The sequence below is a fragment of the Otolemur garnettii genome, unplaced genomic scaffold, assembly GCF_000181295.1.
Source record: "Otolemur garnettii isolate 467f Iridium unplaced genomic scaffold, OtoGar3 scaffold00031, whole genome shotgun sequence".
In the NCBI taxonomy this organism is placed as follows: domain Eukaryota; kingdom Metazoa; phylum Chordata; class Mammalia; order Primates; family Galagidae; genus Otolemur; species Otolemur garnettii.
The window spans coordinates 10,197,741-10,224,350 of NW_003852426.1; the positions used below are offsets into that span (position 1 = coordinate 10,197,741).

Consider the following 26,610-nt stretch of genomic DNA (forward strand, 5'->3'; position numbering starts at 1 on the left):
GGAGCTGAGGGACTGTGGAGTTGTAAATAGATGCAGAAGGTCCTGACCTTCTTAATAGGCCTCATCTGGTAATTTTGTCTAGAAACTCTTGGTGAGAAGTTCTTCCACCAGTCCAGGAGGACTGGGTGGTGGCTCTATGTACACATATATGCCCCCATAAGTCCACATCCTCCCACTTAGCTCTTCCATAGAAAACATTTTCCTCTCTTTTGTTGTGCAGATAGATGCCATGAAAAACCTCATATTTTGACAAAAATATTTGAGTCACCTTCTCCAGATATGATGTGGCTGTGTCTCATATGTGAACCTAGCTCCTTGAAGCCTGGCCCAGAAGATGATCAGAAACAAAACCCTAGAAGGAAGAAGAGGATTTGTGGTAGGAATGTTCTAGCCAAAACTGGAGCAAAGTCTTGCAAAGTGTAGCCTACATGTCAGCAATGGAGTTTCCCAGGTCTCACCCACAAAGATTCTAACACTTTAACAAGTAATTCCTACATGCATTAAAGTTTGATAACCAATGCACTAGAGGAATTTTTTTCCAGAGGCTACTACCACTAACAAAGTAGCCAGTATAAAGATTCAGAAATGAAGAAAACCTTTTGTCTCTATAGTAAGACCAAAAGGTGGTTGTGGCAAGAAAAAATGTTGTTTTAAACTACATACTTTTCTTCTGTCTTGTGATTCCTTTTTGTTATCTAAGACAGGATTTCATGCACGCTTTAATTTCTATCCTTTGACAGCTGCTCACGGTGTCTGTGGCCTATACAGAAGGGAAGTATTTCCAGGTTTTTTGGATGTTGTCATCTAAATCTCTTTTCCAGTCTGTGGAATCTGGAACCTCCAAGGCCTCCCACCTGCAGGCCACACCTGTCTTGAGTATATCAGTTGCTCCTTAGCAGCCTTGGCTGCTCAGGTCTGAATCTAGCTTCTGCTACCCCCAAGTCAGTGTTCTTAGATGCTCGGCACTGAGCCTAGCTCGTGTGTATATCTCTGTCAGTCTTCTCTTTCCTCCTGTGGTGGCTCAGGTTATCTGTGACGGTTTTGCCCAGTTTCCCTGCCAACTGCTTTAGTTTCCCACCAGAATGCACGTTCACTCTGAGCTCCAGTCACCTTGGCTAGGACCCTGACATCCATCCTGGCTCCTGTAGATTCTTTCAACCAGAGGCCTAGCTTCTATTTTTGTACCTCTAACCACAGACTAGGGTCTTATTGCAAATTGACTCATTATGAAGATCCACAGGAATGTTTCCTTTCTGACTTCGAATTTTTTTGCCTCTGGAAGGAAGTCCACTAAAATTTGGTACTATGAGCCAGGCACATCTATATGTTTGATTCCTCCCTTTCCCAGTAGTTCCTCTATAGCCCAAAGATGTAGATATCATCTTCAGTTTGATGTGGATAAGGGAAGTAGGACTCAGAAAGGTTAATTTGCCCAAAGTCACATAGCTACTGAGGGCATATAGATGAAGATTCTAATCCGGGTCTTCCTGACTATAAAACTTATGTTCTTTCTTCCATCCACAGCGCCTGGCCTTCTGGGGTGTTCTCATCTGAGTTTGCCATAACGTTTGAGATCTTATAGCAGGTGGTCTGGCTGCCTCTTTGGGGCTAGCCAGCCTGCAGCTAGGTTTGCCTCTCCCGCAGTATCTGCATCAGGCTCCCTCCTCCTCCTCCTCCCCACCAGACCCCTGTGCGTCTGAGCTGGCTCACATTGTGCAATGGCAGGCTCTAGGGGGCTGATGACTTCTACACGCTCAGTCCGTACTCACCACAGTTTGTAATACATGAAGGCATTGCTACCTTGAGGTTGATGAAGCTTAAGCTTCAGGCCCCCTTACTTGCATGGGCCCTTAAGAGGGTCTTAGTAGCATGAACACATGGCCATGAATGTAAATCCTTCAAAAATAAGATATTCTAATCACAGTCAGTTAAAAACTAATGGATCTTCCCCCTTGGACTTCCCCTCCCTCCTATTTCCCATCCAGTCTGGAAGTGTGGAGTGACCATGGGCTATTATAGGATCTGACTATAGGGGAGCATTTAATCCAGGCTAGAGCGGTGCATTTCTATACTTCTCAGTTGCTTCTGTTTATGCTTAGGTTATTGCTAGTGTTACGTTTTCCGCCCACTGTGCTATTTTACCTGGCACTACAACATGGGGGCAGCCATCTAGAAGTTCTCCTGTGAGAACTGTGCCCTATAAATGTGCCCTGTGGCATCCAGCACTCTAGGATTTTGGTATTGGAATAGAAACAAGGTTTGAATGCCTGCGTCCATAAACAACCTTTGGCCACCTATGCTATGGTAATCTTTCTATCCTCTCTGTGGAAAATAATATTACAAAATGGTTTTTATACAAAGTGGTTATCAAAGATTAGGCAGAAAAATAATAGAAAAAAAGTACTTACTACAGAGGGGTTTTCTTTTCTGGATTTTGTTAGCATTTTAGAATTTGTGATTTGCTGTGATCAATTTCTTTTATCACTTATATAAATATTCAACTTCATGTCTACTTTTGAATTTATAGTTTTGTATTCTTTTTCTTAAGAGTATCTCCAAAATTGCACTGGCTTCAGGCCCACAGGATCCTTTCCTGATAGTGGCATTTGCAAAATGGCTGTCTAAACTTAGGGGTCTGGCTTGTAAAAAGCTGACAGGTTTAAAAAAAAATTATTGTTACTGTTTGGGCGGTTAAGTGATCAAATAAAGAGTAGATCCCTGTCTTTTAGCTTCCTGGTACCAAATGCAATCTAGAATCGCCCAGCCAGTGTCCATCACCATTTAAGCAAATAGGAGGACATGAAAATCTGAAAAGATCAGAAAAACCTCTTTAATGGAGGACACAGAGTTGGAAAACAATGCAAATGTGTTCTCTTAATGTCCACGAGTTACATAGATAGACATAGAATATGTAAGACGTACAAGATTTTGTTTTTGGATCCTATAGACTAACCCTGGAATACAAAGAAATTAAATTATTTTAACATCAGTATATGCCCTAATAGTTTCCTGCCTACTAAACCCATATAGGAGCTATATCACAGGCACGTAGGAATAAGGAGAAATGTAATCACATATCTTTGATTATCTCATTTATGAAACTACTTAAAGTTTCTAGAAATAATCCTCCAAATCATCCATACACAAGTCTTTTTTTTTTTTTTTCTTTTCTGGAGATGATTTGCTCTATAATTTGGCTTGATCATTTTCAGTGTAAAGGAATAGACAAATGGAAAATAATATAACACTAATTTGAGCCACAAAATTTGATTAATGATAAAAAGCCCAGCATTGTTTTCACTGATGATTAAAGGGAACAGACCAAAGACAAGCTTGAGTAATGTTTTCTACATTAAATTGTGATGAAGTAGATCTATAATAAAGCAAACACTCTGAAACCTCAACTGCAGAGAGAAAACCATGAAACTTACTAATTTTTTAACTATATGAAAAAAATTTTATATGTAATGCACATTAAATTCATGTGGATCAGAATGAGGTAAGGAAAACATTTCAATTCTAAGGACTGGATTTCATTCTATACTTGACGTTCTTCTTGTAAGCCTCATTCTGTTTGTCCAGACAGAGGTTTTTTTCACATCTTTATCCAACTAGAATGTCTAGGAATGGGAATGTCTAGTTCAGGAGGATTTAGGTAATTTCACAAATAGGAACCACATTGGAAATTGAAAAACAGGAGTTTAACATCAAAATAGCCCTCCTCTTGGTGTTTGATCTGTATCCACAGAACCAAGCCCCTCTCCTCTTGGTGCAGTCCTGTTTCCTTGCTGCTGTGGCCCAGAGCTGTTCCTCCCAGCTTTCCTCAGTTCCCTGTCCGTGATTCTCTTCCATTTCTGCTCTCCCTATCACCACTCTGAGTTTGATTCTTATCATTAAATCTCTGATGCATTATCCTAAATAGAAAAAGAAATTTCTCCTGACCAGCCACCACACATATTTCTCTTGGGTTGTGCGTCTGGTCGGACAACCCAGAATACAACTGATAGATCATCACAAAGTCAGGTAGGAGGGGCGGTGAACTTCATCGCTCCCACCACTGAGGGAGAAGAAAGAGCTTCATCTACTGCCAGCCAACTCTAGAAAGATACCCGCGGATCAGACAGCTAGGTCAAAATTTCATGACAATAATTCCATCAAATCTACTCTAATGTAAACATATTTATGTAGCATTAAAATGACTGAGGTGAACATATATGTATGAAAATGAACATACCTTCAAGATATATTAAATGAAAAAAGGCAATTTCAGAAAGACAGTATTGGAAATGCTCCAAAATTGGTATTTTTGAGTACCAATATAATGCTCAAAGGAAATGCTCACTGGAGCATTTTGGATTTCAGATATTTGGATTAGGGATGCTTAACCAAATATACCAAAATCTGGAAAAATCCAAAATTTGAAACACGAGGCAATTTGGATAATGGATGCTCAACCTGCATTTATTACAGTGTAAGTGTCACGTGGGCAAGGATCTTGGTTTTACTCAGAGTTCAGCTGCCAGCACCTAGAACAGCTCTGGTACAGAGCAGGCACTTAAACATTTGCTGAATATCAAATAAATGAATTTACAAAAAAATACAAATACATTTATATAAAATAATGCTATATATTTTCTATGGATGTATATAAAGAAAAAACTGCATACTACAGATATTTGTATATAGAAATATTTTAGTACATATTTTATTTTAGCACATATTTTAAAATAATTTATAAACATGTAAATAGTTTATAATATTTATATATTATATACTCATGTACTATACTATATTTATAGTATTATTTATATAATTATGTTGATATATAAAATATATTTTTACTACTTATATATTTTAAAATTATATATATATTATTCAAATATAAATAAATTAAAAAGTAAAGCAAATAACCTCATACCCCCAGTTATTACTGGGGAAGTGGGAAAGGACTGGGAGAATGGGGTAGTTGTCAAAGAAAACTTAGTGTTATTTGTAAGGTTTTAATTTTTTTTAAAGGAAAATACATGGAAATATGACTTGCAAAACTAAAAATTTAAATTTCTGTGGCATCATTCTTGCTAAACTATCTGGATATGTTGCCACATGCAACACAGAATAATCTTATAAAATCCTTATACTGGCTCCATATTGTGGATCTGTCTGAAGGATATGCTCCCTGGATTTCTGAAAAAGTTACCAGAAAACCAGCTGGCTATGTCTGGATCCTGCTCTTTCCTGGTTCTCTGCACCCCCAGGACTTAACTGTCAGTTAAATGACAGCTGTACTGGACGTGGAGCAGCCCTGGGAGGAGAGGAAGGTCAGAGTGGCAAACTTCATTCTCCTTCCTCCCACACTGTGCTCCGGTCCTGCTCCCATGGGCTGGTGTTCCTGTTCTCCAGGCCTCTAGCAACAGGCCTCCATACTGTACCACAGTACTCTATCCAAGGGTTTCATTCACCACTGCTAAGAAAAGAGGTGACAAAACGAAACACACTGAGGTAGAATGGCGGCTGTTTCTAGTTTAAGCTTTTTAAGATGGTTATCTTTACCCAAATAAAACTATAATTGAGGCGATTTCAAGCCTAGGGGAGAAAGAAGACATTTTGGATAGAGCATCCCTGGCTTTCACAGTAGGTTTTGACTACTGGGGATTATGAAAAGATGGAAAGAAGAAAGTATTAATGAGAGATCTGATACTGGTTGCGACAGAGATCAGATGACCATCTAACACTCGACCCTTTGGCAGAGATGGCATCAGTGAGTAACATAGATCGAGGAGAATTCCTCACCTTGGACACGTCAGATACCATCTATGGCACTGCTGCCTGCCTCTACTTGGTGAAAAATGGGGTTTAAAACCCAGCGTCGGTCTTCTGTAAAACAAAACTATTTCACAAAATTAGTTAATTGAACACCTAAGTAACGAGTTCGGGGATAATGAGGTCCTGTGGGTTCTGTTTGCTAATGGCAAGAATTGCTTATTTCACACCGCATATGTGGAGATGGCTAATGAGCAGTGAAGTTATGAAATGAATATAAAAATAAATTAGTTTTTTTACTTTTGTTTAAAAAAATTCAAAAAGAGCCTGCCTACTATATATCGAAGCTAACACAATCAGTTAAGCAGACCTTGATGAGTTCAGACGGAATAACCGGCTGCTAAATCCTGCCTCCTTGGAGAACACTGTCAAAAGTCTTGGGGAGAAAAATCACAAAAACCCACATGAGGCACAGCATCACTGTTCCATTATCTCATACATACCAAACGCTGTCTGGTCCTGCTTATGTTTACAGAACAAAGTGGGTCAAAGAAATTTATTGAGATCATGAAGGGCAAGAGAAAATGCTGACACAGATCACCCTGGTAGCTGCCAGACTTAGTGGAACAGAAGAAAACGGAATTGAACCCATAGATCAGTAAATCAAGCTGGTAGGTAGTTCTGGACCAGTCAGTACAGCAGGAAATTCATTTAATTTAGTACAGTCTAAGAAGAAGAGAGCAAGACAGTAAGATGCACTAGAAAAGCATAGTAAAGTGAAAAGTGTGGTACGTGTAAGTGTGGTCCAGTGTGTGCTGCGTGCTGTGTGACAGGCTGGGGGGTGTGGGCGTGGAAGGGTGCACACAGCTACGGCTGACATGATTTAGAGTCACTCTGTCTTATTTGAGTTAAGTGATGAGAATCACAGGCTAAAATGGCTAGAAAGGCTCAATCACTCTTTCTCATGTCCTAACAGTGGATTGTAAAATGCTGAGGTGAGGAGAGTTTTTGTAACATGGGGGAAATCATTGCACGAGACAGGGCTTGAACTATGAAGTATTATGCTATACTACAGCCTTGTAAAAAGAATATGCCAAGCGTTGGCTTGTGATCACTAATATAAATTTCTACTGAAAGAAAAAGAGAAGGCAAAAGATACCGTGGATACATTCACAGTCTAGATGTGCTCACACATCAGGTAAAGCACTGTTTGGTAGTGAGACCTGAAAAGGGAAATAATGGTTACGTGGAACTTCTTGGAATGACCATTGTCTGACACCCACGGAACTCCCATGGGTGAGATCACTTATAAGCTGCACCAGGTCACTCAGACTACTCCAATGGTAAATACTGAGCTTCTAGAGAAACAAAACTTCTCAAAAGGGATATGTAAGCATATCTGAAGGGCACAACTGGAGAAGGGAACTCCATTATCTGAAAACTCAGGAGTGGCCTAGAGTTGATTTTTTATCATGCAGTGAAACAATGAGAAAACCACAGTGTTAAATATTAGTAACTTTTTATTGTATCAGTTAACTTCATAAAAGCATTTGACATCCTGCACAGAGCTGAGAGATGGAAGCTACTAAGTCTGGCTGCCTTGAGAAATTCAGGAACACCTTCGGGCTGCTGTGATTGCATTGAAGGTACTTCAGTGAAATAAAATAGTGTGCATAATACTCATATTTTGGCTTGTCAGGTTCACAGAACAACTGGGTTCAGGATATTTCTGGGCATCTGAAAAACTTCCAATGGAACGGGCCACACCATTGATGCACAGTGTAGTTACAAAACTTATTTCCAAAAATAACCATATGTAAATGACTAGACACTAGGAACACAAAACAAGATACAGAGTTTATCATACTATGCTTTGGGCCAGTCCTAGGCATTGGAAATAAAATATGAAGAATAAATAGCTGGATATACTAATGCCAGGAGAACTCTACACGCAGCAAAAAAAAAAAAAAAAAAGATCCTAGGTAAGGATCTTACAAGGCAGGCTTTCCTAACTGTGTTTTATAGAACAGAAGCATCCTGAGAGATGTTTGCAGGTATTCTGAGAAATGCTATGTATTATAAAATCCCTGTTTCCCTCCTGGTTTCAGAAACTGGAAATTCTGCCAGTCTAGGAACAAACAGACTAGGGGTAAAGAGTAGAACGCTGCAGTGTTTGGTGCCCAGTATGACCGGGAGATCAACTTTACCTCCTCGCATCCCACAAAAAGCCCTGCAGAGGTCAGGATGCTGATCGACTGACACAGACCTCCCTATTCCTTTTCTGAAGCAGTTTCTTGAAGGCTGATCCCTTTAACAAGGCAATGTCACAAAAGAAAAGGGTCAGGAGGGTTGTCAGATCGGACAGGACTCCCTGTTAAATCTGAATTCCACATAATCAGTGAATAATTTTTTTTAGCATTAAGTATATCTTACATATTGCATGGCGCCCACTTACACTAAAACATAAAATCCATTGTTTCTCTGAAACTTAAATCTAACTGAATGTCCTTTGCTTTTGTTTGATAATTCTGGTAGCCACAGCCAAAGGCCTGGGGCTGCCCATCAGTGTCAGGACAATGCTTGACGCAACACACGAGTCTATGAGGCCCAAGATGTTTGGCTGCAGGATCCCCAAGAAATCTCTGCTTACCAACATGAAGTGGAATAAACAAAAGCTAAGAACCTACAGATTCATTGAGGCACAGCTTCGAGCCATGTTATATAAGTGGAAATTAGGGAAGGGGAAAGTGAGAAGGCCAATGAGCCTGAAAGGCAGAGCCAGAGGGTGAAGGGGCACTTCTGAGCAAAGCTTTCTGGCTGAGGGAGGGGAAGAGGCAGTGTCATGGTGACAGAGGCTTTCCAAACAATGACTGGGGTTCTAATTAGAAGACAAACTTTACACGTGTACAGCGGAGAAAGGCTTCCTGCCTCCCAGGCCGCCTTCTTGGCCCCTCACACATGTAGTAAATACTGATAACATAATCCTAACATAAACATGAACACCAGCAAAACCTGGGTGCTGTGGGGTAGAGGGGTGAGTTCTGGTTTGGGATGTCAGAGCAATTGATAGATGTTTTATAAAGATCATATCCTAGGCTACAAATAAAGTCAGAGTTCATCTATCATGTTTCCAAAATACATTCTCTACTGAACACACTGACAGAAAGCATTTTCATCTTTGTTGGTATAAGTTCCAGAAAATCACATTTGAAAAAGGAAGTGCCGATGGAATTATCTAACTCCACGGTGAAGGCAGATGCTGTTGTTCAGAGTAATTATTGTCTCTCATCACAGGATGAAGTCTGATTACATTACAGTCAGAGGGAAGTGACATTGTTAGATAGGACGTTTAAGCACTGTCAGCGCTGTGGTTGGCCCTAATCAAAGAAGAATCTCTTTGATCTAATTCTATTTCCCTTGCTTTAGTGTCTATATGATACCTCCAGAGGGGGCTCTGAGGAGGCCTCTGAACAGTGAAGACACATCGAGGAACTTACTATTTAAGAAATATGCCAGTTTTGTGCTCTCACTGAAAGGGCACTAGGTAAGGATGTATGGCACATCCTTTGGGTGCGGGACACAACTACAAGAGGGACTCTACCTAACAAACTCAAAAACTGTGACCTGGTTATTTGTACTTTCACAATAACCTGAAAAAAAAAAAAAGAAAGAAAAGAAAAGAAAGAAAAACACCAGTTTTATAAACACCTGCGTTAGGAATGACCCATATCTATGAAGCCACATAACTATTCTCACTGATTCAAGAACGGTCCCTAAGTCAGCCCCACATCCCTAGGAGAGCTGCTACCACTTCTGCAGCTAAACTGAAGCCATACCATCCAGAGATGAATGTGTATGGGCCATACCGACTGCCTCCCCAACAATGTAGGGGAAAACTCCATCTGAGAGACGCAATTTCCAACTCCTTCCAAGCCTTTCCAGGTGGTACCTTGGTCCTAAACTCCACAAGATCCTGTGATTTCACTGGGAGTGGAACATTCTGGAAGCCTGCTAATCTCCACCCCCACTATACCACATCAATCAGGAAGAGTTCATTTCAAAGGAAATTCTCAGAAGCATATCATTAAAAAGCCAATAAGAGACTGAATCTGATGCTCTCTCCAGGCCTGTACTCTCCAGGATAATCAATCTCACCGTGACTTTCATCCTGTCATCTTTGGCCACCCACAAAATGCAAGCCCCTGTAGGCGACTGTCATCCCACATGTTATTCTCTGCTTCCTCGCCCCACCTCCACCTCACCCCACTCATTTCTCTGTCCACTCTGGCCTCCCTGAGAACATGCCTCACTCTGCTCTCCAGAACGGTCACTCTATTGTAATTAAACTCTCCCACATGCTCGACATTTTCATGGGATTGGCCTTCAACCTCTTCCCTCTGCTGAAATCTGAATCTGACTTTCCACTCAAGGACCCTGTCTTTTCTGGAGCCCTATTAACTGGAGAATATTAATTCTTCTGCAATGTGACTATTAGAGGGGCCAGACACAGTGCCGGTCTTCTGTCCCCTGATAACCGTTTCTGAATCACTGTTTTTAAAGACCAAAGCCAAAGCTTTTCCTCCTTAGAAATCTGTACCATTTGGTCCCACTACCCACTCTCAGCAGTGATGTGATTTAAGGCTGCCCAGAATATGTTTCTTCAGTGAGTGAACAAATCACTCAGCTACCCCAAGCTGAGCTCCAAGCTCACAGTTTTTCTTCCCATGCCATTTATTGTTCTTAAAGGAGCACAATTTAACAATTCTAGACTCAAAATCCCTTAACCTCCAAGGATCTGTGTGACCATTTCTGTCTTTACTTCCTTACCCCCTACTCTGCAATCTGGTACAGTGAAATTTTTGCACCTGTACTCTTTGAAACTGCTCTGGAAAAGGGTCACTTCCCACCCAAACCCAGCTCTTTCTGCTTCTCATCTTACTTGACCACACTGCAGTGGCCACCACTGGTAACCACATCCATCTCCTTGAAAGTCTGGCTCCTGAGGTCTCCTTCACTGAGTCTTCTGCTGCAGCCGACTCTGTCAATACTGGGCCTCCTAAGGTGTTCCTTTGCTGTTTTTCCATTACCCATCTCCTCGGACTACTACCTCATCCACTGTCATGGCTACAATAAGTTAATGATACAGCCATTTCTTGAATTAACCATTTGCCTTGACTGCTACAACTACATGTCCCCATCTCATGCTCATTCTCAACATATCCATAATTTAACTCATCAACTCTCACCCCCAAACCTGATTCTCTTTAGGGATTCACTGCCTTGGTAAATGGTGTCATATCCAGTCATACACCTGGGAGTAATCGTAGATTGTCTCTTCCCACTCTTCCCATCCTAATCAGTTCTCCTTGCTATGTGCCTCAAATATGTGTGTCATCTTTTCAATCTCTACTCTGGCTGGCTTGGTTCAAGTCCTTTCCTGCTACAACATCCCATCTGCCTTCCCACAGTACTCAATTTACTCTGCACATGGCTCCCAGTGATCCTTCTGGAACAGAACTATGACCATGCTACTCTCCTGCTAGAAAGCCATACTGCCACCTCCCCACCCTGCACTGCCAAGAAAATAAAGTTCTAAATTTGGAAGCATGGCTTTTCAACTTCTAGCGAACTGGTTTCTCCTCAGCTTTGTTTCTTGCTAAACACCGTCCTATCCACACAAACCCCACAATCCAGCCAAACCCCATGTTTGCAGCATCATAACCCTGCCACCCCACATCTTCACTGGAGAAGTTCCCTAGGCCTCAGTGCTCCCTCCCTTCTCTGCCCTCTGCCTTTTTCGACATTTAATAAGATCACTCTTTGAAAATGCTGTTCAACTACCACCTCTTCCAGATAGGTTTTCCTCCATCTATCCAGGAAGAGTTGACATCCCTCATCCGCGTCCCGTGGCACCCTGTCTGCACGCACACCACAGGTGCTCTTCTAGACTGTGAGCCTCCTATCCCAGGTTCTGGGGCTCATTCACCTTCCAATCTCCAACATCTTGCTACTGCTCCTTCAGTTAAGGATAGTTCTTTAAGCTTCCCAGAGCTCCTGTAGTAGAAAATCTTATGGTCTTCACCTCATCTAGAATAGCATAATACTTCACATATTGGACAGAGTAACTATGATTGGTGAAAAAATAGTGTCTTGTTTCCCAAGTCTGGGTAAAGGCTGTGTGTGTGAAAAAGAAAGGCGGGGCAGAGAGAAAGAAAGAGAAATGAAGAGGGAGAGAGAAAAAGAGAAGGTGGGTGGGGAGAGAGAAAAGGAGAGAGGGGGAAAAAGGGAGAGAGACCTTTTGTTCCCTGACAGGGCTTGTGCTCTTGGCATCCAAAGTAGGAATGCAGAATGTAATTTTTCATGGAAACAATGATAAAAATAGTAATTAGATTACATAATTCCTGTATTTATTCAACTTCATGGACCTTATTACTGTAGAGTTACATTATAGGCTCTAAAGTTATATAATTAAGCTAAAATAGGGACTACACTAGTATCTTGGAAATCCTGGAAAATTTACTAGCTGTGGTGGATACGGTGATATGCCATCTAGATACCACTTCAAGAATGGAGAACTTACTCCTCCAGCTGTGGGGAGCATATTAGAGGAAAATCCCTTCTTAGCTGGCAGAATTGCTTCACTTAAAGCCACACTCCTCACAGGGGCAGGCTCATATCTAAAACCGCTCTCCACGAAGTTGTCCCCTTGCCTCCACTCAGGATAATTCCGAAAGGCCTGCCCAGCTCCAGAACCCCTGGTCAGGTCCACTGAGGCCTTTCTCAGCTGGTAGAGTTGTAACTTAACTCATTATCTTCCCATACACCTGACTCCCATCCTCTCATTTCCACAGGTGCTGGCCCAAGGGACCCTCCCTAATAAACATCCAGCTTATAATTTGCTCCCCAGGACTTCAACCTGCCTAGGCATGGGCAAATGCAACCTGAGCCCAAAATAATACACTAACGAAGTAATTTTTAAATGTAATATCTAATAAAATGAAAATGATCTGTGTTCTGACTCAGTCTAAGTGTTTATAATCTTTTATCCTAGAGCCAAAAAATAGGGTTCCCATGCCCAGAACCATAGTTAACTTTTCTATTGCATATAAGTCAATGGCTTTGGGCAAATGCTCTTCCATTACTGTTTTGTTAGGGTACTCTACCAGCCCTGGGTAAGTGCCCTCTCCCCTAGCAGTTCATTAGAAGAGATTTGAAGGTACCCTTCCTATTTGAAAAATTCATTTTCTTGACCAGATGACACCCAACTTACTTTATGAACATAACTAAATATAAATATGGCCTTTCACCTCAAACTTCAGGAAGAGGTGAGAAAAATGTCTATATAATTCCTCCTGTAGCTAGGTGGGAAGAGGATCACGTTGGTCTGCATTCTACCTGTTGTCTCTTGGTGATTCTAGAACAATATTCATTCACTCTGATGAAAATACACAAACAAGTAAATACTACAACACAAGCAACTCTTTTTCCCTTCCAGGTTCATTCTATCTGGCTATATTTTCCTTTCTCCCTGCCCTTCACTGTCATCAGTGGACCTCCCTTCTAGTAATTTCCCTGCTGGACACCAGAGTCATGGTCTCCTTTATATATCTAACCCACCTGTCTCTGTGGGGAATTTTAATGACTGTAGGGGATAGACATCATTTTACCAAACTACTTTCTGACGCTGATACCTCTAGTTCTTCGACTCCTTCGCAAGTTTAGAATCTGTGTTTTTTGTCTTGATCACTCCCTCTTTTCCTCAAAGAGTCTAGAATTGGTGACTGATTGAAATATTTTTTTTTGCAAGAATCTTCAACTATCCAGGTCCTTTTCTTGAGCATTCATTACACTGGAAGAAAATTGTATCTACCTGTTTATCCCCCCAAATAGATCAAGCACTTCTGAGGTACTAGAAGATGGTGACTTAAAGTTGAAGACCTCATTGCATCCCAAAGGCCACTAGACAAACAGACATTTGAGAGCGGGTAAGAGTCTTGATTTTGGACCTGAGAGCAGAGGTCTGCACACTCACTCGCTCTGGCATGCTTGTCTTTTCTCTCTCACTCTTTCCTTCTCAACCCCCCTCTTTTTTCAGGCGTAATTTATTAATTTCATCTAAGTGATAGATCCTTCAAACGGGAAGGATGCAAAGATGCATTTCTCTGTGGCAGCACTTAAATAAACCCCGACTATCTGCAGAAGGGCTATTGGCCACAGGGCAATAGGGAAGGCAATGGTCCATTTACCCACTGTTTGTTTAATTGCATTTATGGGAAAATGCAAAAATGAAAGTGTAGTCAGTTACAAAAAAGAAAGTGACAGGATCATGAGATATGTGAAAAGATATGTGAAAAGATATGTGAAAAGCAGAGGTTGGCCTTGTGCCTGAGGCCTGTGACAAAGCAAGCTGGAAAGAACCTTAGAAATAATGGGGCCCTTATTCTTTTTCTCTGGCTGTTTATGAGCACGTTTTGCCTCCATTGACTTTTACTTGAGCTTTTCATTTTAACTTAATGGAAGATAAGGTGTATTAGGCTTTATAAATAGAGGCTATTGGTCTTGAGCAACAGTAGCACAAATCCAAGGAACTGGCTCAAGGTTTGAAGCAGTCTCCAGCGGGAGCACCAGCTCCTCCACTCTTCTGCCTGTGTCTACAGCTGCATCATTGGAATCAAGTGCCAAGGAGCCCTTTGGAAGTGGGAAGAGAGAGAAGAAACAGCTTCCTTTACCCCATGGAGACCTGCTGTGGGCCCGGCACAGTCCCTCTTCAGGCCCTCTCTTCTTTATGCCTCCATCACACTCACCCTGGGCTATGACAGTTCCTGAAACATTTACTTGGTGTCTAGGAAACTCATCTCCAATAGACCCTAAAGAGGTTTTCAAAAATACCTCTCCAGGGCATGACTCTCACTACAGCCCCTTCAGCTTTGTGGTTCCCTTTCAGTCAAGTAAACATATTCCCTGGTTTGGTATTCAAGGACTTCCATAGACTGCCACTCCCCCCATCCATGCAATAGAGAAATGTAAGATATTAAAACAGTATGAAAGCCTAAAAGGTTAAAAGAGAAGTCCCCGTGTATTCCTCTTCTCTCTCTCCCTGAAGCGCCCATCCTAGCAATTTCTCACTTATTTTTCTAGCTTTATTTCTTTGAACTTCCTGTATACTTCGAAGGTCCCAGCTAAACAAATACCTCTGCTAACTCTACATGATTTTCCTTGCTTCACTGTTCCCAAACCTTGGGTCATACTATTCTTTTTTTTAATTTTTATTTTTCAAATGGTGAATGGACAGATATATTTATGAGGTACAAAGAGATGTCATGATTTATGAAGACAACGTCAATAATTACATAAAGCTAATGAACATATCCATCACCTCACATACTTACCATTTTTTATGTTAAGAACATAGGAAATTCACTCACTTAGCAACTTTGAAATGTACATTATTATTTATTATATCACTATGCTGCGCAATATGGTGCAAAGTAAGAGAAATAGGAATCATGTCAGCATTAAATTCAATAAGAATAAAGTTTCCCCTTCTTCCCACAGCATTGGTTGTAGCTCTTGCACAGAGCACTTGTTATTTCATTCTCCGCTCTTTGGGTATAAACCAGCCCCACTATTTAAATGTAAGCTTCGCAAGTCAGCAGGGGCAAGTCCTCAGTTCACCTTGGCACTGCCTACAACTCCTACCGTGGGTCCCTCCAGGCACTTTTGTGGGGATTCAGCAAATTCTCAGGGAGTGAGGAGGAAAAAAGGGGCTGGAGCCTCCAGGGTACAACTTTGGCTTTCAATTCACTTTTTAAAATGCCAGTGGCACCACCTGAGATAAGGGAGTTCCCTGAGTGTCTCAAGGGTTGAAGAATGTGGTGAGTCATCATAGTTTTTGGAAGACTGACTGGTTCCAGGTGATTATTTGGAATTCACAGTCAGAAAACTAAAACAGAAAGAAGGAAAAGAAAAAAAACCCAACCTCAAAACTCCCCCTAAAGAGAACAATATTGGTGACTCTTTTCAAACTGTGAAGCTGAACAATCCCTCTCATTATTTGAAACAAACCAAAACAGAAATTTAAACTCCAAAACAACAAAGAGCCCCAAAGCCCCTCCCCCTCCTCTGCCTTGCAGACTGCTTGTACAATGACTCTGACGGTCGCTAGTGCACCACGAATTTCGTGTCATTTTCCAGTTTGAAGAGACTTATTTTCAACATAAAAAGTGGAGGTGAGTAGAAGAGGGAGGGACCGTAAAGGGGAAACAGGCAGGTTCGCTTGCTTTCTGCATCAGAAACAGCCCTAGAGAGACTGAAACCTCCACAAAGGGAAGAAACAGTTTCAAAACAACAAGCTTATTCATTTTTTTGTATTTGTATTTTGTATTTTAGTTTCCAAAAGTTTCTTGTATATAAAATAATGTGATAATAAAAACCTAATCAGCTCCTAGAATCTCAAATATCATAATGAACTGAGCGAATCCCATTACCTGTTGTGTTGCACTGATCCACCCCCAACGATTTTCATCCTATTTGTAGTTTTGCCAAAAAATAAAATCCAGCCCCCTTCAGTCCTTCCCCCGACCAGCTAGATCATTATCAGTCCATTTGTGAGCATGTTTCTATTTAAAGTTATTGCTACAATATATCCAATGACAGTTAAAACAACGCAAAAACCTTCCAAATATAAAGCTCTTGTCCAAAATGTTTACCTCATTTGTACTTGGACTTCACAAACAATTTCCATTTTTTTAAAGTGATTTTTCTATTCATGTAAACTTAATTCATTCTTCAAACAAAATTATAGTCTGTCTCAACAGCACTATCAAGGGAGGAAAGAGTTACTGAAAACGTTGACTATAATTATAAGGGAGGACAAAGATTATGAGATGCTGTGGGGAAGAAGAATTATGAGAAGAGAGATGGTGTGGCAAGAAGAAATAGAAATAGAAAAGGTCTGGCACACAACAAGGAAGTGGGCAGTGGTATCTGAGGCCGTTTCTGCACTGCTGCAATACCCAGGTCACTACGAAAGTTTTGAGACAGACTGTGTTATGGCCCATTATTTATTTCACTTCTGAGAACCACAGTGGCCGGCATCCTTTCTGGTTCACCTGTGCAAATTTCAACTTGCTTGGTTTATTGGTGCAGCTAGGAGGGCTTTATTTGTTTCCATCTGTGTAGATTTCATTTTTTTGTAATGATCCATGTAGTGTCTTTGGAATCTGCCAGCAAACAGCTCCCTTTATCACAAGCCATAGGGTTCTGATGGGGGTACTGATTATGACCTTTCATTTCAGCAGAGATACCAACACGTTTCTCTATGGCAAACAATGCCAGTTGGGGGGACTGTGGGGCCAGGAAAGCACTCACTGTTCCTTATCTCCATGAAGGGCCTCTCCAGTCACTCAGAGACCTGGGAGCCAATCCTCACCTTACCCCCCAATTATCCAATTAGCCACTGATCCCTAGCTGCTGGACCTTTGTAAATGCTTCAGATGTCCCCACCTCTCCTTCATCATCTCTATCCTTTGGCCCAGACTACCACAACGACCTCTTAACTGGTCATGTGGTGTTAGTATCTTCTGCCAATCCCTCTGCTCGTGTCAATCGACCTGTCTTCTTTCCCTCTTGTACCAGATGATCAGGAGAAGAAAGGCTTCTGATCTCTTTTTCTAAAGGGAACTTCTATATTGTTGTACAGACCCATCTGTTTCTGCCCCTAAACTCTGTGGAAATTCATACTTGGTTCTTCTCAGTTGAGTCATCAATTTGGGAAATGGGTACTTATGGGATTTGGTAGTTACAAAAAATAACTCTAACAAATAAATTACCAGAACCTTCATCCTTGCACATTCAAAATGAAAGAATGCTATCCTGAAATTCACTACAGTGAGGAACACTAGAAATCTAGGCAACTGACCTTTTTTTTGGTGGAGTAAGCTGGGCCTGTACTCCAAAGCGCTGACATCCTGGGCTTGTGTGGAAGCTGAAGACAGCAGCATTCTCTGACCTTCCTCTGGGTTCCCGCGGGGGAAGGGTGTGTTCTGGGGGTGGCCCAACTCGTTTTTCTCTGTGCCAGGTAAGTGAAGAGCATCCTGAGCTTTCTTCTTTTCCTTTTTTAACATGTTGACCAGAATATCTGAAACGTGACTTAAGGATTTAATGACTCATAATATGTTGTAGAAATCAAAACACAGATGTCTCATATGTAATTAATATTCCTAATAATCGCTATTTATTATATGGTAGAGAAAGACTAAAGGGACTAAAGGAAGACTTCAGCTTCCTGAAGCCCTATGTGTAGTTCCAGACAATTTAGGAGACTATCGGTCTTTCAATATGGCACCAATATATGAAACATTAGAAAACTCAAAGGTCCTTAAAGTGTTCTGAGTTTAAACCAGTTAAGGCTTAAATTTTTTATGAAGGAGTTTATGACAAGTCAAATGAACACTGACTAGTAGAAGGAGATGGCGTCATGTCCACCTACATCTGTGAGCAGAAACGTCCTTTGTCTGGGAAGGGGGTGCATCTGCTCAGGAGGCAGCAGGGGAGAGGGAGGCTGGTGAGCCCCACCCAGCGGTGGATCTGCCAGCTCAGTCCTGATGGCCAGTGTTGCAACAGATGCAACAGACGTGCAGCCAAATTACCCCATGTCCAGCAAATACTTATTCAGAGTATATTCAAATGGGGACTAAAAGTCACTTTTGATTTTTTTAAGCCTCTAATATTTGGTCTTAAATAGAACTGAAAAGAAGTAAGTTATTGGCATAGATATATCATTTTAAAATGCACCTTTTGTGGGCCATTTAGATTTGCTAATAGCATTCATGATAAGTCATAAAATCATTCCATTCTACTCTACTTCACTGTCCATTCTGAGCTCCAGATGCCCAGAACCCTAAGAGATTTTTGCCCCATCCTTTAGGAGGAAAGACCATAACCTCTCTCAAGAATTGCAGAAATCTAACTGTAAATGCAGTAAGATGAGTTCAAGGCCTCCACCATCCCCAGACATGGCTTCATTAAAATAAGGCTCTAAGGAAACAGGAAGACGGTGTGGGACAGAGGACTGCTACCCAGAAAGGAGGGAAGATCCCGGATTACACCCATTCTTGGGAAAGTGACATGGAATTCACTTGACCTCCTTCTTCCTTCTTAGCCTCAGTTCTCATTTGGTGATTTCTAGAAGCATAATCAGCTTTTCCCTCATAATCTCCAATGTAGCTTCCATTTCTTGTCTCAACCAATCAACACGCACTTACCAAAGATGTTCACAACTTCTTAGCGTTTATGCATCAGTGTGACAGAGAAGAACAGGGCTGTACTCAGATCATCCCCTCCTCCAATGTCATGGAACTGACTGCCAATGTCATCATACATTTCCACTGGTTCAGACACTTCAGTGGCAATATCCATTTGTCCACTCACTTAGTGATACAGTAAAACCTCTGTAAGTTGCCCACATGAGGGACTGTAACAAACTGGCCAACATATAGAGATGGTCAACATAACAAACTGGGCCACTATACTGATACGTTCGTGAGGTACAGTCTGGTCTATGAAAACTAGGTCAACTAAAGGAGGAGGTCAATGTAGGGAAGTGGTAAACTATGCAGGTTACACGGTATTTGTTGGAGACTGTACTATGCACTAGGCACTATTCTAGGTATTGGTACAAAACAATGAAAAGCGGACTAGTTTTTTACTCATGAAACAGATGTCCTGCTGGGAAAGACAGATCTTACACATGCATGCATATATATATGCACCATTAGAGAGTGACAGTGCCAGATTGCTAATTTAAGATGGTCAGGAGTGACTCTGTGGCTAGTCTCCATTGGGAATTAAAATAGGCCTTTCTAAGACTGACCTTTCAGCTGAGCTCTGAATGACAAGAACCATCCAGAGAAAGAGCATCTAAGCAGAGGAAATACTTAAATCCCTAAAGAGAAATAGGCCCAGCAGTGGTTTCTAATGCCACAATCCTGTGACCTCCACATCCTACTACACATAAGACAACAAAGCCCCCACAACAATGACCATCCAGCCCTACATGTCAACAGCTCTAAGGCCGAGGAACCTCATGTTGGAAAGTCAACGGGAAGGTAAGTGTGACCAAGCACAGCACATACGTGGATGAGGTGAAAGAAATGAGTCCACAGGGTGAGAAGGGCAGGACACGGAGGGCCTCGAAAACCAGAGCAAGGAGTTCAGATTTTATTCTGTTATCCGGGAAGGCCCCTGAAAACCTCAGTCAAATGACTTGTTCTGATTTGTATTTCACAAAGATCACAGTACACATCGATCTTCTTTGCTGCCACTCTTCTCCCCATCTTTCCTCTCCATCCTTCACTCCCCATTTCCCCAGGGATGGCTTTGTGCCCATTGCTGGGCCAGGTGTTGGAGGACCCTGTTGTATGTTTTGTGAAGGGCTACCTGAACTTCATTAAACTGATGATGTCACTCAAATGACACATTTTCACTCCTTTTCTGAGAAGGTTCAATGTTGTTCACAGTCATTTTGGTTGCATTACTGTCTTTTGTTAAGCTCAAGTATAATCTTTTTTGGTTTGTTTGTTTCCTGGAAGCTATAGCTTTCCCATTCCTCCTGTCATGCTCTTAGCCTTCTGGGTTCTACAAAGAAAGATATAACAATATCCTCCGAACCAGTGGTTCTCAACCTTCCTAATGCTGCGACCCTTTAATATAGTTCCTCATGTTGTGGTGACCCCCCAACCATAAAATTATTTTCTTTACTACTTCATAACTGTAATTTTGCTACTATTATGAATTGTAATGTGTTTTCCAATGGTCTTAGGTGATCGCGATCCAAAGGTTTGGGGGATCGCGACCCACAGGTTGAGAACCACTGCTCCAAACCAACTCTGTGTAACTATAAAATTTCAGGAGCCTTTCTTTTCATTAGTGTTTGAAAAGCATAGACTTTGAGATGATTGAATCTCCTTACTCTGGGTTCACTCATTGTCTACACGGCATAGCTTCCCTTACAGAACGCTCAGCAGTGCTCAGAGCACTCACTGGCTTTGTTCAGCGTGGTGAGTTTGGAAGGGTGGGTCTTATGCTCCTGCAGAGCAGAAAACAGCTTCATTGAGTAGTTACAAGGCTAATAAACGAAGAGCTAGGATTTCAATGCAGATATGAATTTAAGCTCAGTATTCTTTCCACTATGATCCTTACACACCACTGATCTGAATCCGGCCTCAGGCGGAAGGCTCTGTTTGCATTATTCACTCAGTAGAGAATCCAGGTGGCCCCATGTGAGCAGCCGTGTCTGGATTCACCGCTGTGAGGAAGGCAGATGATGCACATCTCTCTCTCACTATTTAAAAATAACATATACGGACAAGCCGAGACAGTCTCTCTGTCATATCTCATTTCGTCCCTCCATAGGAATGCACAGACATTGGAAAGCCCAGGAAGGGATTAAGAAGTTGGTAGGAGTATGTAGGGGAGAAAATCCTAGACTGAGATCAAGGCCAGGAAAAGAAGTAGAGCTCGGAATGGGGCTGCGGCCAGGACTGAGGTCCAAGCTGAGACCATCCCTAGAGAAGGATAGAGTACGAGGAAGGAAAAGGAATGCAGGAATAACAACCCCTTAGTGGGCAGCTCTCACAGACAAGGGCTTGCATGTGAGTGCAATTCACAGTTGACTTACTGTTACTGGCCAGATAATGGAGCAGCTAAAACTCATTAGAATCTGACCCCTAGGCTCTGCTAGTAATCAACTAAAATTAGGGACCGAAGTTAATTAGGCAGCATGCCCATTTCTTATTTGATTTGTTTCTATCTCTTCATTACTGGATTCCCTTCATGTAGACTCTTTCTATGCCTTTCAGACAATAGTTAAAGCTAACGTGTCTTCATTTTAAAAATGAGCAAACATATCTGCTTATAAAGAACTGACCAAAATGATTTCTTATGCAAGTTCAGATTCTGCAAGTGTAATGAAAATGTGAACTCTTTTACAAGAAGCTTGAAAGATAAAATGAGAAATAATACTAAAGAAATACGGGAGTCCTGAGGTTTAAGCAGCCCAGGAAGGGCTCTTTAGAAGTGACCACTCACTCAGCCTGCAGCTGGAGGCTGCACATGCTCCCAGGGGCGGCTACCACTGTCAGCACCCAGAATTCACTGCCTCCCAGAGCCAGTAATAATTCTATCTTCAACACTCAGCTACACTGTCTTTCAAATTTGGGAGCATTTGGAAGTGGAACCCAAAGAAGTAGAGCTGGCTTTTAAATAAAAAGTTACATTTAAATCAATCTCTGCTCTTCATAAACTAAATACCATTTGTCATTTTCCAGCTATCGTTGGAGTTTCACCCACACACCAGCCACAAATTCTGGGCCATGGTGAGGCTGTGGTCAGCTCGGTGTCCGGTCAGCTAGCTAAAGATAAACAGCCAACTTACTGGCTCAGGACTAAAACAGAAAGAGCACCGCAGAGTAGACAAAAAAATATATTTAAAAAAATGTTAATGTTAAGAGGTGGTAAAAAAAAACCCAGGCTTTCAATTAACTGAAATGTTCTCTGCAAGAGTAACTATATCAGAATCAAAATAAGTAGAATTTTTTCCTTTTATACCGATACTGTTTCTCTCTAGTTGCCACCCTTGTTACTACATTTTGCTTGCTGCAGGGACACTTTCTTTCTCAATGGAAAGGAACACTGTGAGTTGGGAGCAAGGCGGCTGGGGGAACACATCTATCTATCTGTTTTCACTCCCCCTTTCAACCCAGTAGAGGGAAAGCTTCTCACCCCTTCCCAAAGGATACTGATTTCATTGTCTCTCTGCTTCAGAATATCTCGTAGCTTTTGATATTCTTCCTCTTTTAATGGTTCCTGGCAGTTTGGGTCTTTGCTTTCATCGGAGACGGTACAGTTTCCAAGGATCTTCTTGTCATTCAATAGTTTCTGGAAGATGAAATAAGAGCTTAGTGGCGATGCTTCTATTCCAAATTTCTTTGTTTGATTCTTCTTCCTTTAACAACTCCCTGCTCACACCACGCATGCGCCCCTTTCCTGCCTCATTGTCTTCAAAATGCAGTTGCTCTCATTTCCCTCTTTTATTTGCCTGGTAGGTCTTCTCCCCCACCCCACTTACCTTCTTTCCCCTCCTCCTTCCTCATTCCTCGCTCCTTTATCGCTCCTTCCTTAAACTGGGAAATTCCTACTCAGATACTCTCTCCTCTTGGTCTCCTTTCCTCTTCTCTGAATTCACATTTTTACAGTAGTACTTATCATGTACTGGAGGTGTTGTTTGCATATCTGTCTTCTCCATGACTTCCTTATTGAATGTTGCCTTATCTACGCCTGGCCCTCCTAACTCACAGTGAATGTTTGTTATCTTAATCAAGCATGAAAATATGTAAGTGAGGTAAAAAGAAAAGTTAATGATGTTCTCACTCTCATCAGGAAAGGTAAAATCTAAGGCAGAGAAAAACTGAGGGTTGTGTGAATGAATCCAAACTACTGGAAAAAATGCTGGACCCGATTCCCTTAATGTAGCTTGAAAATAAATGGTTCTTTGAATATGGAACTATATTATGTAGACAGAAGGTAAGGATTTCTGGCAGAAGAATTAGAAATCTGCGGTCTGAATCTATTTATACAACCTCTAAAGAAACTCAATGAGAATCACACCATTGTTCAAAGGCCACACAATTTTCTGAACATGTGATGCTGGTTTCTAACTTTCCAGGCCTTGGGTCAACTAGAAAAGCAACTTGGACATGGCAGAAAATGACATGTCCTACAGAAAACATTTAAATTTACCTTTAAATGATGAAAACAGTGATGGATTTTACGCATATCAGTGCCAACCTCGAGTCTACTTTCTGGATCCTGGTCTTCTAAAAAGGATGTTATTAACTTTTCCAGCCTAAAAATACATAACATACGAGAAGCAACTGTAAGCTAGAAACATCAAAAATTCTAATGGTATCACCTGGGTGGTTAGCATTTAAAAGTACAGGATATTTTTCCTATCTCTTTATAGAAATGTAATTATCTACTTTGACTACAAAAAGTAGGGCAAAGGACACAGATTGATAAAGCAGAATTTGTAATGATGCAATTATTTGACTAATTTCCAACGAATTTTCACATGCAGTATCCAGTATGAGAACCATCTGATTTCTACAGTCCATCCATTCCAGCCAAGCTGAATTTTTATACTCCTGTATCTGGCTGCCATTTGGCTAGAGAAAGTAACGAAAAATAATTTTTTAAAATTAGCTTTATTACAAATTCATGTTATTCAGTCTCAGTTGGCACCTTAATGGTGCTCCACTATCTTTTTAATTATTTCAGATTGGCTTTTTAATTATTTCAGATTTGGCTGTTCCAAATCTTCCTACAAGCTGCCAGCCGACCCCTACTCTTCCACTCTCTGCCAATACAGTCGCCTCTCACCAGGTTGGGAAAGCCAGGAAGACGCCCTTGGTTTCCTTCTCCTTTGCCTCAGAGTGTCTCAGCCTCACTCAGGCCCTTTTCCTACTTCTATGTATTTAGAATAATTTCCTTCCTCCTGCTCAAGGCTGACCTCTCCCCTGGGCCTGTGCTCTGTCTCTCTGCTTCTTCTAGGGCAGTGGTTCTCAACCTTCCTAATGCTGCAACCCTTTAATACAGTTCCTCATGTTGTGGCAACCCCAACCATAAAATTATTTTTGTTGCTACTTCATAACTGTAATTTTGCTACTGTTATGAATTATAACGTAAGTATCTGATATGCAGGATATATTTGGTGACCCCTGTGAAAGGGTCTTTTGCCCCCCAACGGGGTCACGACCCACAGGTTGAGAACTGCTGTTCTAAGGCTACCTGATTAATGATATCTTTTCTCCCCTCTTCATCACCTCCTATACTGACTCCTCCCTCTCTGTGTGCAAGGATTCTCATGTTTTTCCTATTCTAAAACAAAACAAAATAGAAAGCAGAACACTTCCCCTTGGTGGGACCATCCAACCACTCTATTCTGAAGTCCTAGTTTAGTTCACAGCATGGCGTGCCCATGTGGCGTTCTGGAGTCTATGTACACGCTTTAGCTCCCTGGTACTTTGTAAGTATCAGGGGACAATTCTTGGCTCTCATTTGTCTTTGTGTCTACCTCTCCCCTACTCATATTAGGTTCTCAATACAAATATATTCATTAGTCAATTGATTAGTTGCCATGGAAATTATTCCCCTCTATGTTGAGTTGAACTCTTGTGTAAGGATGCCTGTCAGTACCTCAGACGCTAAGTATTCTGATTCAGCAGCAGCACATCTTTATAGCATTATTAGGAAGATACTTGCATACCTTCAGCATCTTTTAAAACTGTATACATTTGTCCTCCTCTGTTACTATCAACCCACTCCAACAAGATGCCATAATTTCTGTCATAGAGCTGCCTTGGATTTCACTCTTCTCTTCCTGCAATCTGTGGTATGTGACAGCTAATGTTTACAAATGGGAGATAATTTATGGTGTAATTTTAAGAAGTTTCTTCAGGTGGACATATACTTGTCATTTGTACTATTTACTGATTGACATTATGGTGCCTTGTGGAATAGAGCTTCAAACCACCAGACACACAGAAAGACTCATTTTTGGTATAAAGATTTTTTAAAATGTGCCTAAAATATTATAGAAATACATGTTTATGAACACAATTCCAAATAGAGATGTGAATAAATTAAAAAGTAATACTTGCCCCACTCTCCTGACACCATGCCCATTTTCTTTAGTCTTGTTACCAAGAATAAACTCTGGTGACCCAATCTTAACAGTCAAAACATGTTCTTCTCATTCTTAATGAAGCACATGCCTATATGTTCAGTTATATATTGCATTTTGTTTTTACAAAAATGACATTATACTCTGAATAGTATTCCAAATCATTACTTTTCTAAAGAATTTATCATAATTTTCCACTTCAGTATCGACACAGCACAGCTATTTAATTTCTAATGGCTCTATAACATTACATGTTATGGATAGAGTGTCCCTCTCATGACAGATGTTGAGGTGACATATTCAGAGTTGTTAATTACCTCTGTAGCTCATGATGAGGCCTGGATCTACAATCCTGAGTTAATGAGGCTTCAGAAAAATAGTAATATTTATTCATTTGTATTTTCCCTGAATATTAGGAGAAATTCTGAAAATCACCAGGAGTTCTAGGATACGTATTCTCTGGAGTGAAATATCAAGCACTTGGTTTCCAGTGCCCCTAAAATTTCTAAGAGATAATGTTAAGAAGGAAGTAATTATTAATCAATCCTTTCTTCTTGCTTTTTCTTTAGAAAATAGCTTCTGTATAATTTCATTGTGAAGTATATATTCTAGGAAACAGTTTCTGAAGGAAGGCTGAAGTAGTCTATGTCGCAGGATAGCTTTGTAAGATACAAGCCTGCTGATTATCGGAGTGACCACTTGCAGACGCTTCCATCTCACTGGGCTTTGGCTAGTCCATCAGGGCTCCCGTCCAACACAGTAGCAGTGTAGGACAGAAGAAGAACCAGGAATATGACCCAAAGAAATGGGTAAGAACTTCTACCTAAGTTAGGGTGACCAGACGTCCTGATTTTGGCCGGATAGTCTTGCTTTTCAACAATTTGTCCCATGTCCCACGGCGTTTTAAGAAAGTCCCAATTTTTGGAAAGAATGCACGAATGGGCTGGAGAACAAGAAGGGAATATACGGTTTTCAGCCACCATATGACTATTTCGCCAGAATATGAGTTTTATTTTATTTTTGTTAATTTTATAATGTTAAACTGTAATAAATAATTGCTAAGAAGTGATTATCGAGAACTGCTTATCAAAGTTTGCATTGTTGTCAGG

The 26,610-nt window shown here is 41.1% G+C and overlaps 1 protein-coding gene across 1 annotated transcript in view; it reads right to left on the reverse strand.

Moving 5' to 3' along the window:
- The window catches only part of KIF6 (kinesin family member 6), a 334,925-nt gene that overhangs the window by 141,324 nt on the left and 166,991 nt on the right, over positions 1-26,610 (reverse strand). Inside the window, exons 11-13 of the mRNA XM_003789167.3 lie at positions 23,560-23,665; positions 22,560-22,698; positions 17,681-17,899 (exon numbers count right to left, since the gene is read on the reverse strand). Of these exons, the coding sequence (XP_003789215.1) occupies positions 17,681-17,899; positions 22,560-22,698; positions 23,560-23,665 (464 nt within the window). The remainder of the gene's footprint in view (positions 1-17,680; positions 17,900-22,559; positions 22,699-23,559; positions 23,666-26,610) is intronic.